The sequence below is a fragment of the Medicago truncatula genome, chromosome 8 (assembly GCF_003473485.1).
Source record: "Medicago truncatula cultivar Jemalong A17 chromosome 8, MtrunA17r5.0-ANR, whole genome shotgun sequence".
Taxonomy (NCBI): Eukaryota; Viridiplantae; Streptophyta; class Magnoliopsida; order Fabales; family Fabaceae; genus Medicago; species Medicago truncatula.
Window position 1 is genome coordinate 10,422,214 of NC_053049.1, and position 20,021 is coordinate 10,442,234.

The 20,021-nt window shown below is 35.3% G+C and overlaps 2 protein-coding genes across 2 annotated transcripts; both read left to right on the forward strand.

The window, feature by feature from the left end:
• Positions 1-745: 745 nt before the first annotated feature.
• Positions 746-11,079, forward strand: LOC25500750 (proline-, glutamic acid- and leucine-rich protein 1). The gene is made up of 13 exons (XM_013589235.3): positions 746-1,114; positions 2,034-2,150; positions 2,886-2,950; positions 3,671-3,776; positions 4,454-4,525; positions 4,751-4,810; positions 5,333-5,462; positions 5,545-5,738; positions 5,843-6,027; positions 6,453-6,580; positions 7,278-7,564; positions 8,602-8,839; positions 10,088-11,079. The coding sequence occupies exons 1-13, from the start codon at positions 848-850 to the stop codon at positions 10,831-10,833; spliced, it is 2,595 nt and encodes an 864-aa protein (XP_013444689.1). The 5' UTR covers positions 746-847; the 3' UTR covers positions 10,834-11,079.
• A 5,465-nt stretch (positions 11,080-16,544) lies between these two features.
• LOC25500751 (serine acetyltransferase 5) lies at positions 16,545-19,121 on the forward strand. Its single transcript, XM_013589236.3, has 2 exons — positions 16,545-17,189; positions 18,300-19,121. Exons 1-2 carry the CDS (start codon positions 16,650-16,652, stop codon positions 18,789-18,791), a joined length of 1,032 nt encoding a protein of 343 aa, XP_013444690.2. The 5' UTR covers positions 16,545-16,649; the 3' UTR covers positions 18,792-19,121.
• Positions 19,122-20,021: the final 900 nt, after the last annotated feature.

Sequence of the window (20,021 nt, forward strand, 5' to 3'; positions counted from 1 at the left end):
TTCAAAAAAATTAATAGAACAAATTTAATTTGCAAACTATTCTCTCTGGCATCTTACTTTCACGGCCACTCCACTTCACCGGTGACGAATCCATGGTTGTGGTTGTTTCTGTCATCAACTCGTCCTGTTCATTTCCCGTCGTCGTTCTATCGGTGTCCTTATTAATGGGTTTTATGTGCAAATTGGATCATTTTATTTTGAAAGTTGAATTGATTTCCTATGCTAATTGAAGTGATTTGTGGTTGTTCATTGGCTACTTTGATGTTACTGTGTTTGATGGTGTTTCACGGCCTTGCTTCTTATTCCTTGTGGTTGTTCAGCAAACTATCAAAAGGAATATAACTCCTTTCAAAAAGATAAAGCAAAAGGGTTTATCAATTTAGATCTGAAAAACAAACTATTATTCAAACTTCAAATTTAAGGGTGAAAAGGAATAAAATTTAACAATTTTTTTATGATCATCATTTTAGTGTTAATGGACAGAAGAAACAAGCGATCAAATTAATGTATATCTTGAAAGTTAATGCATATCTGATAATATGAAGATGGGGGCGATACCCATTGTTTTTCAAAGCAGGGGTGTATTCTGCATTAAAGTATGATTTAGAATTTTATTAGTTTTTTAATCTAGCACTAGCAGGTGATGAACTGCCAGCTGTCCTTTCAAACAATACTTATGTATCATGCACAAATTTGTGTCTTGTGTATTGTAAATGCCACCCTACTAATCTCCTATTGACTGTGTTACCAAAACCTAAAACCCAAAACCCACATCACAACATAAGCAGCAAAAAAAACATAAGCAGCAAAAAACTCCGTTGACTGTCACAAAACCAAGGTTGTTCCAATGGCAACCTTCGACTCCTTCAGAGACATGTACGACATTGCACTCAAACCTCGTCTCCTCAACACTCTCATCAGAGACAATCTCCCTACAGTGGACCACCCCTTTTCCAACCCTTCCCAACTCTCCAACGTTGTCTCTTTGATCAAAACACACTCTCTCTTATCCGAGGATGTCACAGAATCTATGGACCCTAAACAAATTAAAGCTTGGAAATCATCTGTTGCTTCGTGGGTCGACCGTGTTTTGCTTCTTATTTCTAGTCGTGAGGTAAATTTCATTGCTTTTCACTGCTATGGTTTCTGGGTATTCAGTAGTTTTCTTTTTAGAAGAGTATACATATGCTTATTTCATTGGGTTTTATTTTTGCTATTGATGATTTTTAGGTCTGTTTATCGGCATAAGTACACTATTTGAGAGAGTTATGAAAAGAGCTTATGACATGTCTAAAACCAGTTTTCAGCTTGTTTGAATGAGCTCTCCATAATAGCTTATGACTTATAGCTTATATGAAAACAATTGTAGTTTATTTAGCATATGTTTGTTTCCACCTCTAGGAGGCAGTCAATGGAAATTTTTTGTGAAGCTACTATTCTTAGCTTATTGTTTTCATGGCCAAAAGGGACTGAAACGCAGGATCGATGTTGCTAAACGCACAACCAAACACATGGTTAGTGTATGTTTGGTTCTACTTCTAGAGGGGCCAAAATTGATTATGGAGATATAGAATTGATTCTAAAATTGATTATCGAGAAGAATTGATTTCGCCTCCACAATTGGTTCTACTTGAGGCTAGGATTTGCAGCTTTTGATTCTAGAATTCATTTTTACATGAATGTATCTAAACACAAATCACTTTACCTTCAACTCACTTTTACTCAAAATCAATTTTACAAAAACAATTCACTCAAAATCAATTCTTATCACTGCGAAACCAAACATACACTTGAACTGTTATAAAAATAGCTTATAAGCACTTAATTAAGTTGTGTATCCAAATAAAGCCCCCTTTTTTTTAAATCTGGGTGAAAATTATTTTTGTTCTAATTTATTTGCCAAAAAAGTTATTGGAGTTTTTTGATGTGAAGTGATTGCACTTGAAGTTTGAAGTTTTTTTTGGTTTATTCAGTTTGAGTTGACTAAATTAGTTAACTGAAATGGGTGGATTTTCCTATTTTTTTTCTTCCAGCCTGATAAACGTTGGGCAGGAATATCCTTGCTAGGGGTTACTTGTGAAGAGTGCAGTTCTGATCGTTTCCAAGAATCTTACACCGTGTGGTTCCAGAAGTTGCTGACTTCTCTACAGGTAATCGATTGTTCTTGTACCATGGCTGCACATAACTCTCTTGCTAGCTTTATTGTATTCTTTCTTTTGGGAATATATCAATTATTGTTCAGTGCACGAGAGTCAATATGGCCTTCAAATGTATTATATAAATGGGAGGCATCCCTCACTTTATAGAGCGGTTTTGTAGGGTTGAGTTAGTCCCAACCCAAATTTTAAGATAGTATTGATATCAAAGCTTGTCGTAGATCCGCTAGGCCACCTGCAATCGAGCCACACTCCAATCCTTGTCGCGATTGGCATGTGTTAAGAGTCCCACATTGGATGAGATATAATTTGAAAATGTATTTATAAGTGGGAGGCATCCATCATCTTATAAGTCGATTTAGCCGGGCTGAGTTAGGCCCAACCCAAATTTCAAGACTTTGTTCTGTAGATAGAACTAAAAGATGAGTAGTATCACCTTGTTGCTCTAAATTTGACGCACAAACCAAATTCCATACTATAAAATTGACAATGTCTTTATCCCGCTTTATCTAATGGATATCGCATGTGTCGTATCTGCTCTTTATCTAATGGATATCATACGTGTCGTACCTGCCTAGTTGAATCATTTAGACTTCATTTGCGCTCAAACACAGATGTCCCTTATTTATTTATATCTTTAGATCTCTGAATATTAATGTTCAAATTTCTGAAACGAAATCTTAACCTGTATGCAATCGTGATGTGTTCCATGGTCTTTATATAAAACAGTCACCGGAAGATTCTCATTTTGTGAGGGTGGCTACTTGTGCTTCCATATCTGATCTACTTGCAAGGTTAGATATTTCTTTTCTTACTAAAGGAAAGTCTTATTGGTTGATTCAATTATTGAGATACATTGTATTATACTCATGTTTGGTGGTGCTTTATTGAATCCCTTCCTTGATATCTCCCTCTCTCTGTCTGTGTTTTTATAACTGCAAAATTATTATTGATAGTGGAAATAAGTACAAAAGGTATTACCCACAAATCGGGATTAAGTACAAGGGGTACTTGACCCACCGAGAACATACCACACAAAAACAAAGAACAAAGAAACAACTCCCTCTATCTGTCTGCTTGTCTGCAAGTGCGTATGCATTGTGAACAATAAGATTAGGTCACCTGTCAAAGAACATTTGATAATCTTGAAATGTAGATATGCAATATTCTATTAACTATTTACCAACGACGGTCCTATCAATTTCCTAAAACAGACATTTCAATTCCATATGCTTATTTTGCAAGCTAAATTTCTGAACTATATATAGATCATAGGATCTCTTTCAAAACAACATTACTACAGTGGTGCATTTAGTCTTAAAACTAGAGTAAGTCTAATATTTATTTTGTTGAGTATTTTCTCTCAGTAGTGTGTGTTATGAGTAGTATAGTCTGTCGGAAATTTTCTAGTCCTGTTGCTGGTAAGCTCTGACTTCATTGAATTAGCTGGAAGCTACCTGTATTAACTTTCTTTTATACACACACACACACACACACACACACACACATATTAGGTTAAGTGGATTTCCAAAATTCAAGAAAGATGGGTCTGCCTCTGCTGTGAAAGTTGTTCAGCCTGTTCTAAAGATGTTACATGATGACAATTCAGAGGCAGTATGGGTAAGTTATTAATTCAAATATTAATTTGAGTTTTTAGCTTCTATTCAACATAGACAGTGAAGAAGCTTTCATTACACATGGATGTAGACATATTTATATTTTTAGTGGTTGCGTAATATTTTTATGTCAAAAGCAAAAGTGATAAACTCTACATTCCTGTAAACTAGTTGAAGGAGTAATTCTTGTTTTGAAGTATACATAGTTGTGCTTAGAGTTGCATTTAAACATTGGTATAGAACATATGTTGATGGATCATAGATGGAATCATCGCTTCATTACGTAGTGCTTAGTTAATATAGACAGAAAGCATATACAAACTATTGTAAGTATGCAACTAATTTCACATGGAAGTATACTTTATTGCTACATCTGCAATAATCAACTACAAAGTACTATTTGTTTTACTCATTGCTGTATTCTTCTCTGACCCATGCATATGTGTATGCTAAGAGATGAAATATATTGTGCTAAACTTAGCATAAGTGACATAAAAAGTTTACTATTTGGCCCATGCTTGCTGAATGAAGAAAAATCTTTGAGTATATAATTTTCTTTGCATGCTCCTTCTTTGATAATAGAGCCTACTTTCTATGTCATTTGTCATATACCTGTTATTTATCTTGTCTGCTTTGTTTGACTACGAGTTTTATCTATTATTCAAAATGTGGTGAATGCAGGAAGCTGCAGTTCATGTGATATATACCTTGATAACTTCATTCCCATTTTCTATTCAGCGTCATTATGATAGTGTAAGCTTCTTCTTCCTTTGTTGCAAGATTTACTACATTATTAATTCATGTATATACAGTTAGAAATTTGTTTCTTGTATAAATTCGACAAAGAAGGGCATGGTGTGGTTCCATGTAATCCGTACCAGTTTTTCCTGTTGCTTTTATGAGGAAAAAGTGCAGGAGAGCTCAAGAGTTTCATTTCTTCTGTATTCACGATTTGATGAGTGGTTTGAACTTATGCAGGTTGAATCTGCCATTGCTGCTAAACTTGTGTCTGGAGGATGCAGTCATGATATGATGAAGGTAATGTGATTATCAAAGTTTTAAGAGCTTCTTCTAGGGTATGTTTGGATTGTTGCCATGTTGGCACGAGAGTGGATGGAGGGGACAAAAAAGGTCTTTGGCAGGGTCCAAAGAGAGATATATTAGACTTTTAGTACAAAGTTGAAAATAATTTGTGTTAATTTGATCTTTAATTTGTTAAGTTAAAACTAAATTCATGTTCCCAATTCTATTTGTTCTGTGATGTTTTTTCTGACAGAGAAAAAATTGAAGTTAATGAAAAATATTTGGGGAGTATAAGCTTTTGGCTTTAATGTTTGTTTCAGTATTGGATGACTTTTATGAGTTGCATTAGTTGATATCCAATATGCTGTGTGCACTCATTAAGGAGTTTATTTTCCTCTTGTTTAGAAGGACGCTTCATCCTTAACATGAGATTCTCAGTTTTATATGGAAACTTTCTCTGATAAATACAAACATATGCTCAGAGTCATAGCCTCATTCTGACATGTTCTGTCATCTTATTTGGTTTTGTACATCCAGAAACTTGTACATTGCCTTGCATTACTTCCAAAATCAAAAGGAGATGAAGAAAGCTGGTCTGTGATGATGCAGAAAATTTTGATTTCAATAAACGAACATTTAACTTTGACATTTGAAGGTGTAGAAGAAGGTAGGTAGATGTTCGTGCTATGTGTTTAATAAAAGCCACTCTTGACAAGTAGGTCATGGCCATCTTTTTCCATACATTGCAGAATTCATTCTAAAGGAGTTCAATGGATTGTTGATTCTTCCTGGGAAACAACCTCCACCACCTTTAGGAGGCAATGTATCAAATGAAGAAGCTAGTAGCAACACAACAAAGAGGTCCAAACAATCGCGAATATATAATGTCCCTATACTTATGTCTGGTTGTTGTATGCTGCTCACAAATACATATCCAGTTAAGGTACTGTTTAATTTATCCCAAAATGTATATTCCTACAGTGAGTTCTGTGAATTTCTCTTAATTTGGGAGAAGAATGATGAAAACTAATGTGATTTAATTGTCAGGTTAATGTACCTGTTCGCCTATTATTGGTCCTTGTTGAGAGAATTCTGACGGTAAATGGCGCTTTGCCAGCAATGTCATTGCCATTCATGACCGCCAGACAGCAAGAGAGAATTTGTTCCGAACTTCCAGCTTTGCATATGTGTAGCCTGGAATTGCTTACAGCTATTATAAAGGCAACAGGAAGGTATAACTGCGTGATATCCACACCCTTTCCCTTGAAAAGAAAAATAGCCTAAATTGAAAAAAATGGCAATTTGAGCTTTGGAAAATTATTTGCATACAAGTTCTTCGATCCTTGATGTTGTAAATTATCGTGTTTAATGCCAACAGTAGCTGATTGGTGTTATAAATATAATGAATCTTGTATCTTCTATCTAGTGTTTTCAAATAGCGGCTATAGCAATATAGCATAGCCAAATTTGAACAAACTGTTATTTTCTGGGATCCGCAATTGATAACTCTGTTCATATCATCTAGCTTACCTTGCACTCTTATGTGTTTCAATCCTGCTCCTGTGCACAATTTCTATGTTTCCTCTAGTATATCTTTTACGTATTTATTTCTTGATAGAATGCGGAATCCTACTCATTGCCCATATTTGTATTGCAGTCAACTATTACCCCATGCTGCCTCTATTGTACGTTTCATTACAAAGTACTTCAAGGCGTGTGCGCTGCCAGATTTAAGGATTAAAGTCTATTCAATTGCAAAGACTCTGCTCATATCCATGGGTGTTGGTATGCGAAAACTCTTTAAAAAGTTCCTTTCTACTCATAGTTTACCAATAGCGGCGGAGCATCGGCTGCTCACTATTCTCTAGCCATAGCGTTGGGGATTAAAGGATTGTCCTTCGGTGGCTCCAACCACTGCCAAATAGCGGCGTTATTGCCTGCACCAGAGGAGGGACTCGAAAACCCAAAACACCCTTTAAAAGAGATTTTTAGAAGGGGGTATTTTGGGGAATTTAGGGTTTAATTCGGGTTGAGCCTAACTCAATCTCACTTATAACTCATGGTCATGCCTTATCTCATCCAACGTGGGACTCTTAACAGTCTATAAGTGGAAATATTTTTACCTAGAATCTTTTTGCAGTTTCGCTTTTATTTTCTCTCAAAAAGAAAAAGAAAACACAGGTAGAGAAAGGGGAGGGAAATAAATGAACAAGGCTAAGTGTATTTAATTTCTTTCCATATATTTTTCTGATTTTCGCTGCTCTCATCATCCTACATCTGATTTAATGTAAATACTATTTATAATATTTCCCCATAAATTGTTTCGATAACTTTATTCACAAACTGCCTTGATGGTTCTTTCCTTTTTCGGCTCCACATTTTTTTGATGCCTGTCTCCCCTTCCTAGCTGTTTGACTAAGCTATATATTTAATTTAATTTGACCGTACATAATGACTTTTACTGATTAGTTATATTGAACAGGAATGGCTTTATGCCTGTCGAAGGAAGTTGTCAATAATGCTATTGCTGATTTGAGTACCGTAGAGAAGAAGAATGGAGGCATGTTGAATGGTTCTAATACAGAAGTCTCCACGATAGCGCCACTACCAGCAAGTAATAGAAAAAGAAAGCACAGCAGTACAAATGGTTCTGTTCAGGAATATGACGCTGGTGGTGGTTTGGGAGTAGAAGTTCCAAATAAATGTCCCGTGACTCCAATTTCTCTGAGGGTAGCTGCACTTGAGGCATTAGAGGCTCTTATTACTGTGGTATGTATCTTTAGTTTGAAACACTAAGGTTCCTTCATAAACCTTTCCCTACAGTGGCTATTCTTGTTCATAGTTTTTGTTGTAACTATAGAGTTGGAAGCTGTTTACATAATAACATGAACATACACTTTTATTTGTCCAAACAGTAAGTTCTTTTGCTTAGTTTAGAAAAAGTATAAAAAAGAAAAAGAAAAATTTACTGGAGAGAAATTAAGTGACTAGAATTTATCGAAGGATAAAGTATCCTCCAAACAAGAAACTATATACAGAAGATAATAGGAAAAACAAAAAACATGCAGTGCCTTTAGTATTAGTATAAGTTGTGTATCCTAGATAGCAACTTCCTTGAAGCAGCCATAAGTATAGTAGCATAGCATCAAGGAGAAGCAAAAATGTCACTCTATCCCTCAACACATAATTTCAGGTTTAAATATTCTTGAACTTCTGTATACTGGCATATGATTCGCAATATGCCACTGGTATGCAACTCTAGGGCCACCCTTATCTACCTTGCATGTGTTAACATACCAAGAACAGAAAATGAGGAAAAGATGTTCTGTTTTTACTAGGTTGACGATCACAATGTGAGAAGTGGAGTTGTAAATGGTGGCAAGTGTAGCTCTCGTGCCGGAGAAGACATGTAACTGAGACACTGCATGAGAGCCGACAATGGAACTTTGGTGTTTGGTAGATAGGCGGATTCTGCTTCTTCTATTGTGATCCCCGACCTTGCTCCCCTTAAGATATTCCCAGATACTTTCCCTAACATTGTGGTCAAATATTCTAGTGCTGTTAGCAGTCCCTTTTATTTATTTTATTTTTTATTATAATTTCCTTACCTCTGTAGTAAGTTTGGTATCTACCCTCTTAATATATTTATGTGAGAACTTTGGAGGTGAATTTCTAGCATAAAATCGATCCATGGAGTTCTCCTTATTTTTAAGGGTACATCAAACTGACCCTTGATAGTGGAGATCATAATTTTGTTCTGAATTTTAAAGGGCCTGCATAATAGTAATTATTTTTTTGGTTTACAGGCTGGTGCTTTAAAATCAGAACAGTGGAGATCCAAAGTTGATAGTCTTTTGATAGTCATAGCAATGGATTCTTTCAAAGAAGGTTCATCTCGTGAAGAAATAAATGTGTTTCAGAAAAAGGATCATGCTGCAACTGCCACAGATTTGCAATTTGCTGCATTGCGTGCTCTTTTGGCCTCTTTTCTATCTGTGTCCCGGCCCCCATATTTATCACAGGGCCTTGAACTTTTCCAAAGAGGTACTTCTATATCAATATGACCTTTTCTTCTTATCGATATTTATGTCCCTATTGATGATTACTTTAGTAGTAGTTAATATTGGGTTTCATGCATGTAAATAAAGAGATTAAATTATGAGTATTGGCTGTTTTCTATTTGAAATCTGATAAATATTGTTACAAGACGCATAGAGTTTTAATAACATTCACAATTTGTGCTGTGATTGTTCGAAAGTATTTTTTGTTTAAGGGCTGTATTTTTGCAATCAATAATTAAACATTTATTTGTATATATTTCGGATTTTTTGTCATGTTTTTATGGACTTGAATAAAAATACTCTGAATTGTTCAGGAAATGTTCATTAGGAGGATTGAGCAATGGAGTATATAGATAACATGATATACAATCTTTCATTTCGAGAAGCTATAAAACAGGAAAATAATTGTATGCAAATAAAATCCTAATTATTAATAGAAAATATAGATCCCCTATATAGGTGATCCTTTACATAACTTTCCCTCAAATTGGAGTAAATGCAAATCATATCCACTGAATTGTTTATTGATAAAGTTGTCATAAGAATCCCTAAGAGAGTTTGTAAAGCTATCTGCAAGCTGCTCAATATCAATTTGCTTGAAAAGACCTTTTTTATGTAGAAAAAGTGAAATTCAATTTGTATATTTTTTTGCCCTGTTATGGAAGACTAAATTTGAAGTGATTTGCAAACCTCTTTATTATCACAGCATGGCTTAATATGATTAACATTTCTAAATTTGGATTCATAAATAATATTAACACAATTGTTGTACTTGTACCCTTGCAGTAGCCTGATATTATTAAGTCTCTACATTAGATTTAGCAACTACGTTTTGCTTTTACATTTTCATCATGCCAAATTACCACCAACAAAAATACAATATCATCCTGTGTTTGATAGAAATCTACAAAATCAATGAAGTCTATTAAAACTGGATTGATGTTGGAGGAGGAACGTGATCAAATTTGATTACGTGGTTTGGAAAAATGAATAGGTTGTCATAGATAGCTCTAAGGTATTATAATATTTGAGCATGAGTGTTTTGAATAATATAAAAAAAGACTCGATATTAATTTCCACTTTTCAGTCTTATTGTTTGATTGAATATGTATGAGGTGTCAAAAGAAAAATTGCATTTAAACCTTCCTCATGCTCATACGTACAACTTTATGAAATTGTATTTGATTTTCTCCCTGTTTGCTTGAACAACATGTAATTTATGTCAAAACAGGAAAGCAACAAACTGGAACAAAGCTCGCCGAGTTCTGTGCTCATGCCATGTTAACCTTGGAAGTGCTTATACATCCTAGGGCACTTCCGCTGGTTGATTATGTCCCTCCAAACAACGATAATTTTGGTGAAGCTCAGTTCAGTTTCGGACATGAATATGCTAGCCGGAATCATACTACATTTGGTTTGCCTCAAACAGAACCTCCTGAATCTGTTAATAATCTGTTTGCTGACTATTTGGCAAATGGTGATGATGAGATGGGTGGGTTATGGACTGAAAATACAAAAAAAACTAAAGTGTCTTCTGAAATGGCGACATCCCTGCCTTCTAGCGCCAACATCCAAGAGAGGAGTGAGATGGTACCTGAGATAGCGACACGTGCAGATGTTGAGATGAGAACCGTCGAGAATGAAACCACAATGAAGTCAGATCATCCTGGAGAATCTGTCGTGCAATTTCAAGAACCTGTCCATTGCACGACAAGTATTCCGGCTGCCATTGACATTCACAGCGATGCGGCTACTGACAAAGAGCCGGAGAGGATTGTTTCAGAAAGTGCAATAGCTCATAATGAAGCCAATCATGTGGAATCAGCTTCACAGAGCAAAAGTTCAGCACAGTCATCAGATACTAACATGCTTCAGCAAGTTGAATTCAAGCTAGATTATGGCAATTCAGTGGATGATGATGATGACGATCCTTTTCCTGACATTGTGGATGGAGACCCTAATTCTGATTCTGAATAAGGGGAACATTTGCAATTTCTTCCATTTAAAGAAGCACAATTCAGGGTGGTAACAAAATGTATTCTTTCTCCTTTTATATGTTTTCCTTAGTAATGTTCTGTGCAACTTTTTTGCCTGACCAAAAATATATTTAGTTTCTTTTCTTGTTTTTGATACATTCCATAATGTTTCATTCATCAGCATTGTTCAAATTTATGTAAAACTAGACAAGAGGAAATTACACATCATTAAACTTAACTGTTAAGAGTAATTGTCATTAAAGTCGGCCCTAGTTTTCTAGTGGGAGAAACTCCAACTTCTCTCTAAACTTTCTTTCTCCTTCGTTCATCGAGGAGGGGTGGTTTTAGGTCATTTTTTGACCTAGAACACCAATCTACATCTTTTTCCCCCTTCTCTTTCAATCTAAATAAGTGGTTCTATCAAGTTTTTCCCTTTGTGTTTTTTGTGATTTCGTTGTCTAAGTGCGGCGTTGTGTTGTTCGCCGTCTTGTGCGGCGTTTGATTTCGCGTTTTGTCGTGGTGTTTGTTCAGTTCCTATTGAAAGATCTACATCAGTCAATTATAAATTCAACCAATGATTTGGACATCAACGTTGCAGATCCGGAAGCATGGGTATTTCGGCGACTTAAGTTTTATCATATTATTTGTAGGCATTTTGCCGTTGTATGCTATTAACTTGGGTGCTGTGAGTTTGCTCGCAGATTCACCATTCACGTTTTTAGCGATACTCTATCGATTTGAATGAATGAATATCGTTTTGTTTTTGTCAAAAAAAAAAAAGAGTAATTGTCATTAAATTATAGACAAAAAATATATTAACTTTTAGCACAACAATTTTGGCAACGGTTATGTCCATGACATCTTATCTTAAGCGTCGATTTTGCTATATTTCCTATATTAGACCAGCAAACACTTTGTATGTAAATTATTGACATCATAATATGAGCCATTGTTGCACTTCAAAAGGTTGTGACTTGGATCTGGATATATTCAATTATTCATTCAGTTAAACTATAAACTTGTGTAAAATCAATTCTAAAATTAAAACCTACAAATCATAGTTTTAAGTAGAATCAACTCTAAATGCAAAATCAATTCTAAGGTTTTTTCTAAATTACCTTTGAAAAATGGTGGGTAATTTACCCACCAACCAATGAATATGAGCAATTTATTGGTGGGGTCAAGATAGTTCATGAATATGTGCTTATGTGGCTAATATGTATTGGTTGAGGTAAATTACCCACCATTCTTCCATGGGTATCCTAGTTGTCACCCAATTCTAAATACAAAATGAAAATGTTTGAACCCACTCACATAAATGGAGAAAAATAAATGAAAAATAAACGAAAAAGCTTAGCAATGCAAAAGCGAAAATGTGATTGTATATTGTTGGTAATATAGTACAACTTTACATATCCGTTGAACTTCAAAATTGTTCATATATTTTTAGTTTATAAACTTCTCGCTACTGGTTAATAGCTTTACATATCTTAATTATATATTACAGGAGAAAAACGATCATTTTTCTGCTTTTTTTATTACACTAATACTTGTAAATTATGAACGGTGTTATATATGTATATATAATTCAAAATTTAATGTCTATTTTTTTCTAAATTGTTTTAAGAACCTTATTTAAAAAAAAAAAAAACACATTTTTTTTTAAAATATAGAACGTGTAACAATTTTTACCACCCTCTTTTCTCCATCGGGTGTCTTTGATACTCCATGCACCGATCGTTGACTCGCCTCCTACGTCCCATCGCTGGTCGCCGTCTACTTATTGTTGACTCACATTCTCTCCACTGTCTACCCACCATCGACTGACCTTCTCTTAGCCGCTACCCATCACCAATTTACCTTCTCCATACACCATCAGTCATAGTCTTCTCAAGGTGTTTAGATTGTTTCCTAACCCTAGAGTATAACTCAAAAGTGCTCAATTATTAACCTTTGATATCTTAAGAATGATCTCTTTTGATAAACCCTAGTTTGTCTCATATCTCTTCCTCAAAACCGACATGAAAGGTACACTAGCAACAACTGCTCAAAACACATTCATGTTCATCACACATATAACATAACCTCAACACACCTAAAACATGTTTTCAATACACATACACCAATTCTCCACCTTTCCTTCAAATAGATGGTGATTCCTTTTTAACCATCAACCACATTGCTCTTTATCCTTGCATCCAACTACACTATGTAGTCTCATAAGCTTTCACTTTCTCCTCTTCAATATTCAGAACGTCTCCCGCCTTCTTGAAGTGTTTTGCCCAACTACCTTAAGCATTTTAGATAGCTTCAAAAGTTCCACCATAACCTCTTCAACCCCCGGAGTGTGCTTATCCATCCTCTTGAAGACTGTCTTGCTCTCAACTACTTCCCAAAAGATAGTTAGTTTTGAGTCTTGCGTCTGTTCAACCACAATCAAAGTATAACACACAAGGTATCCATATCACTTTGGTTCAACAATATCCCTCCTTTTCCCTATAGCTTAGCTTATAGCCAGGGGTCATTGTTAGATGTCTTCTTCTAGTCCTACTTGTGGAAGACTCCACCTCAAGATGAGTTTCCTCTATCTCAACTTTCAAACGTGTACATCAACTATGCCTTTTACTTTGTAACCTCCAAAAAATAACAAACAACTCTCTTCAAGAGATAACCAAGTATTCTTACCACCACCTCACCATGCTAATCTTGAGTGTTCTTAGCACCACCTTTTTAGGCTGATCTTAAGTGTTTAACGTCTCTACAAATGAACACCCCTTTTATGTGAAGACCAAATTGCATGTGTCGTCGTTTCCAAGGTGAAATACTTCACATTCTTCCAAATCCCAATATGACATCACCAGAACACCCATGTCCTCATAGTCGTCTAAGGCAATTGTGAATTATGCAGAATCGTCATTGTCCTATAACTCAGAACAACCCCGCTTCAAGTGGCCGGTCTTGTGACACTAGAAGCACTTGTACTTCGACTTGTCACCACCCTTTGAGTTTCCACGATTTCCTCTACTCCACCACTTCCTCTTGAGACATTCAAGCCTTCACGAGTATCATCAAACTTCAAGACCTTGAACTTGATTAACTTTTTGGTTCTTAATGCTATTTGAACTTCCTCTTAGTTGACAATGCCTTCGTTTCCATAAATCATGGTATCTTCGAATTGATCAAAATATCTAAGTAATGCACACAATAAGAGCAGATCATTGTCTTCGTCCTTAATGTTTACTTCAATGTTCACCAAATCATCAAAGATTTTGTTGAATTGCGCCAATTGCTTTATGATGGCTTTTGACTCCACCATCCCGAATGAGTATATTTGATTCTTCAAGAGTTATCTATGAGCCAACAACTTGATCATATACAATGACTCCAACTTTACTCACATAAATGCTGCGGTTGTCTCCTTCACAACTTCTCTTAGAACTTTATCTCAGAGGCACAAAACAACGACACTTCTGGCCTTGCTCTCCATCTTGGTAAACCCAACCTCAACCTTTTAGTATCTCTGCACACTTTTGTTGAATTAAGACTACTTGCATCTTTACTTTCTACAATCCAAAATCTCTATCTATAGTAAATTTCTTGATATCCCAATTTATACCCATCATGGGTGCTTAATGACATGCGACATCTCAAAACATATATCCTACACATTGCGCATAACCTCAACACCTCTAAAACATGATTTTAAGGCATATAACATGAACAAATAAGAAAAAGTTATTTACTAAACACCTCTCAAATCACACAATTTTTTTTAAGGTATAATATCACTTTTATTTTTTATTTGTGGTTAAGGTATAATATCACTTCTAATTAACCTTTTTTTTGGTTAAATATGTGTCATGGAACTCTCATTACAAATACTTTAAAGTATAATCTCCTTAACTTGTAACCAAAAAAAAAGTATAATCTCCTTAACTTTTTATTTATTTTATCGTATTCCAGGTGTAAATATTCATCAATTTTATAGATAGCAAATTTTTGTCGAGAAATTTGGTAACCCTTGAAATTATAACTTCATCTTCAACAATATTTTTTTTGGTACAATCAACAATATTTTTTCTATCTGCAAAACTTAATATTAGTAAAACTCAAAATATTATCAGTATGTGTCCATAGGCGGATCTAGATATTTAGTATTTGTGAGGCTAAAATTTCAAAGAAACAATAATGTAAACTATATTAAAAATAAGAAGTAACATTGTTTGATATAATACATTACAATCAAAATTGTCTCTTATCTATTTGTTGAAAATGAACTAAAATGACATCATTGTTAATTGTTAAAATAACATCTGTTTATATATAAGTTACAAAACAGTCGTTTAGCCACTGATCACCCATTTTATTACATAAGTTACTCTTCACAACTTTCATAGCTGAAAAAACACGTTCAACACTTGACATTTGACAAACAAACAAATATTAACGGCTTAACTTTTTCGAGAATCTTAACATATTTAAAAAAAAAGATGATATGAAATATGTATTTAATCTGACTTTGTACATTACTACTAAAGAAATATTTTATATTTTGCAACCAAAGTACTTAGTTTTATTATTCTCAACTAAATATCACATGCTTCATTTTTTGAAATGCTTACGTATGAACAAGCTCAACACGATTGCATAAAATAAAATTAAGCACTATACATGTGCTTTATTTATTATAAAAAAATAAATAGAGAAAGTGCATGTAGCCACACATAACCCATGAATGCATCTGTCCCTATATGTGTCTAATTTCATGCAACCAACTTAATATTGGTACTCACCTTTCAACTTTACCAAAACATACCTGAAATCGGTGGCATTTCACATGCGAAGGTATAAAACATTCCCACTATGGGAAAGTTTACTTTAGTTGTTAGATTAATTTGAAAACACAATCTTATTATACAATATTAATACTAAATTTTTTTTACTTTTTTTACACCTTCCACCACTCTTCTCTCTCCTTCCTCCCCACTACCAGCAACATCTACCTCACCACCGGATGTTTTCTTCTATTCCGAGCAACAAAAAGGTTTGGGTCCTGCTGTGTTTCTAACCAACTTAGAAGCAAATTGGTAATGCTCTTGTGAAAATTAACTATAATGAGTATCAAATAGCAACAAAAATAGAATCTCTAGTACTGTATTTCAACAAGTGTTCACTTCTAATACTCAATCTATATACCAACCCTTCAAACCTTTTATATACAGTGATTAGTCATATCTCTCCTATAAAACACCAACACAGTACACAAAAGCACACATTGGACACGAGTGAGACCAACACATAAGCATGTAATAGTTTAACAAATTAAATTAAATGTAATCACCACCATATGGGTCTCTTCATTTTTTAATCAAGAAGTATAATATCAATTTTTACAGCTTATGGAATTTTTAAAGGTTGTTTGATGTTGCTGTGGTGGGGAGGAAGGAGAGAGAAGGGTGGTTGAAGGTGAAAAAAGAAATAATCTAATGTTGGAAGTGTACGATAAAACTGTGTTCTTCATTTGATCTAATGACTAAGGTAAATTTTTCCATAGTAGAAATGCTTTATATCTTTCCATGTAAAATATCACCATTGAAAGAGTGAAACTAGCATGAGAATTGTGAATTGAGCTAAGCAAATATTCTTTTTTGGTAGAACATATAATAGCCATCCATCCATGTACACTATCATATCCAAAATTCTTTTCTTTTTAGACAACATCATATGCAAAATTCTCAAATCAAACATCCTATACCATTCCATATATCTTTTCCTTTTCCACAATAATAGCGCACACACATAATAATATACCCACAAATGTTGCAAATTTCATGCAATTATTTACATGCAAAATTCAAACCATATAATAACCTCATCACTATCACGCTCACTTTCTCACCCCACCATTCCAATTTCTCACCCCCTCAACAAACCACCACAATCCGCCGATCAATGCCGACCGGCGAACTTCACTACACCACCCCACCAAAGGCGGCAGCCACCACCAACAACTCCGCCGTCGTTGGTGCCTCCGACGAAGGCTGGCTATGGTCACAAATCAAAGCCGAAGCACGCCGCGACGCGGAATCGGAACCAGCACTAGCAAGCTACCTATACTCAACAATTCTCTCTCACTCTTCACTCGAACGTTCACTTTCGTTTCATCTTGGTAACAAGCTTTGTTCTTCGACGCTTCTTTCGACGCTTCTTTATGACCTTTTTCTTAACGCTTTTGCGACTGATCCGTCGCTAAGTTCTGCTGCTGTTGCTGATCTTCGTGCTGCTCGTGAACGTGATCCTGCTTGTATCTCTTACTCTCACTGTTTGCTCAATTACAAGGGATTTCTTGCTTGTCAGGTTAATTTCATTCTTCCATTTTAGTTTGTTTTTTGTGCTTAGCCAAACCCTAATTATTCAATTTTGGGGTTTTTGTTTTAATAAACGTTCAAATTCATATTTTGAAAGTATTTGAAGGATTAATTTGATGAATTGAGACTATGACACTGTTTGGATAAACAATTTATTTTGCAGCTTATAGTATGAATGCTTATTATGTAAACGCTTATGTATAAGCTGTTTTTATAATAAATGATAAAATAAATCAAACTGTTTTCGTAAAAGCTATAAGCTGTTTTTATAATAAATGATAAAATAAAATCAAGCTGTTTTCGTATAATCTATATGCTGTTTTCGTAAACTATCATATAGAGCTTATGGAAATAAGCTGTAAACAGCTTATGAAAATGTCATAAGCTGTTTTCATAAGTTCAAATAGATAAGCTCATCATGACTGAACTTATTGTATTTATAAATTTAAGACGGCTTATTTTCATAGGTTCAAATAGATAAGCTCATTACTGAACTTATTATCATAAGCTCTTTTCATCAGTGTTCATAAGACTGAACTTATGGTCACTAAACTATTTTGATATTCTTATCTTCTAATTGAGTGATTGAATTGAGATTTTGTAGTGACCAATAGTCTAATAGAAATAAGTTCAAAACAGCTTATGGAAATAAGCTGCTTTCGTAAGTTTAGCCTATTATGCCAATAGATACGCTCAAATAAGCCAATCTAGACAGACCTACTCTTGTATTTGTATTTTTTATAGTTCAGAGACTAAATATGGGAGATGATGATAGTTTTGATACCAAATTGAAGGTTTGTTGGTTTTCATATTTTAGCAAAATCACGATTCTTAAACCTCAGGGTTTTCTGTGTATCTATATCCTGATTCTTCAAATTTAAAACCTTTTCATTTTTTTAACAACCCCCATTTTTAAATTTCTGTTTTTTAAAACCCTAATTCTTCAATTTTGTGGTTCTGTTTTTTTTAACTCAACTCTAATTCTTCAATTTCAGGGGTTTTCTATTTCTTGACTAATCCTTATTCTTCAATTCCAACTTGTGTGGTTTTTCTTTAATGGAGTTGTATGTGACTGTGACTGTGCTTGTGATTATTGCAGGCGCACCGTGTGGCACACCTGTTGTGGAGGCAAGCTCGGCAGCCATTAGCGCTAGCGCTACATTCTCGCGTTGCTGATGTATTTGCGGTGGATATTCACCCGGCGGCAAGGATTGGAAAAGGGGTTTTGTTCGACCACGCCACAGGGGTGGTGGTGGGTGAGACAGCGGTGATCGGAAATAATGTGTCGATCCTGCACCACGTCACGCTGGGTGGGACTGGTAAGGTTGGTGGGGATCGGCATCCCAAGATTGGGGATGGGGTGCTCATTGGTGCTGGGGCTACCATTCTTGGCAATATTAAGATTGGGGAAGGTGCTAAGATAGGTGCTGGGTCTGTGGTTTTGATTGATGTGCCGCCGCGGACCACTGCGGTTGGTAACCCAGCGAGATTGGTTGGTGGTAAGGAGAAGCCATCTCAGCTTGAGGATGTGCCTGGGGAGTCCATGGACCATACTTCCTTTATCTCCGAGTGGTCTGATTATATCATTTAAATTTCCAAGGCGAAATTCTTGAAATCAAACACTTGATGTTGGATTTGCACGGCTTTAGAACAAAATTTGCTTTTCCCATCTCCTCTGTTTTGATGGTCTGATCTTGTAATTGAGCGATTGTATTGAGATTTTGTAGTGATTAATAGTCTAATAGTCACTAAACTATATTACAAAGTGGCCCTGTAATTTAAGTGTAATAATAAGGCTATGTTGATCACTGATATGAAAATTTGTTTGACTGCTTACTGCACTGCATTATGAGTGGAAATTTTAGCATTGAGCGATGTATTAAAACATGGTTCGGAATAAAGTAGCTAGTTTTCTTGATTATGTTACTAGGACTTGGAAAGAATTAGAAAAAACTATAATATGACATCATAATCATGGTGTTGTCTTGCTAGATCTAGAAAGAATTTTATCATCAGAGCTATCTTGCAAGGGGTTGCAGAACTGTTCTTTGACTTGTAGAATGTTGTGCTTTCTTTTGATGTTTCAAAAGGGATAGATGAGTTTAAGGTTCTGTCTATGGTGAGAGATCGGCGCATACCACAGTGGTTTGTTGTCAAAAGCGATTGTGCTAAATGGTGCACGGGCAGAGAGAGCTGATGGTACATGTCCTGCTTACGGAGCTCACAGGGCTACAATTTTGGGTTTTGTTCTTTGCTAATAGCTTCCTCCTGCGACCTTAAACAGCCATAAGACACCTTCATCTTGCAGCTTCCTTGTGAGTCACAAAGCTGCAGCAGCGAACGCCACTGTAACCAGAAAGTTACTTGGATTTTGGTTTGGGGATGTGATGGTGGTGAGACTTGGGTTGAGGATTGGGAATGTGATGATTGGAAGCGAAGGCCGAAGCCAAAACCTTACAGAAACATGGGCCAAACATGTTGCTCAGTTCTCAAGCAAATTGAAAACATTTTTAGCAGTTGCTTACTTACCCTTGCACAAGGAAGTTATACATACTAATTTCGCAATGGTGGCAGTATTTGCTTATGTAATTTATATATCTTATTTCACCATCTATCTGCCTTGGTCCTATTAATATTTTCAATGAAACTTTTACATTTTTCAATAGTTGCTGATGAGGAATACATAGTTTCCGCAAATCTGCAAAGATGGTTGGTTATTTAGATCAAATTAGTGACTTGCTGACGTGGTCCTAACTCCTATATAGGTATAGATCCAAAAGGACTAGAACCCACCTAAGCCAATGGACCAGGAATCTTCCTT

Excerpts from the sequence above, each read along its gene's own strand:
- LOC25500751 (XM_013589236.3), top strand. The coding sequence starts at position 16,650 with ATGTTGCAAATTTCATGCAATTATTTACATGCAAAATTCAAACCATAT. Across the intron at positions 17,190-18,299 it reads AGGGATTTCTTGCTTGTCAG|GCGCACCGTGTGGCACACCT; the intron begins GTTAATTTCATT and ends TGATTATTGCAG.
- LOC25500750 (XM_013589235.3), top strand. The coding sequence starts at position 848 with ATGGCAACCTTCGACTCCTTCAGAGACATGTACGACATTGCACTCAAA. Across the intron at positions 5,463-5,544 it reads ATTTGAAGGTGTAGAAGAAG|AATTCATTCTAAAGGAGTTC; the intron begins GTAGGTAGATGT and ends CATACATTGCAG. Across the intron at positions 5,739-5,842 it reads CAAATACATATCCAGTTAAG|GTTAATGTACCTGTTCGCCT; the intron begins GTACTGTTTAAT and ends TTTAATTGTCAG.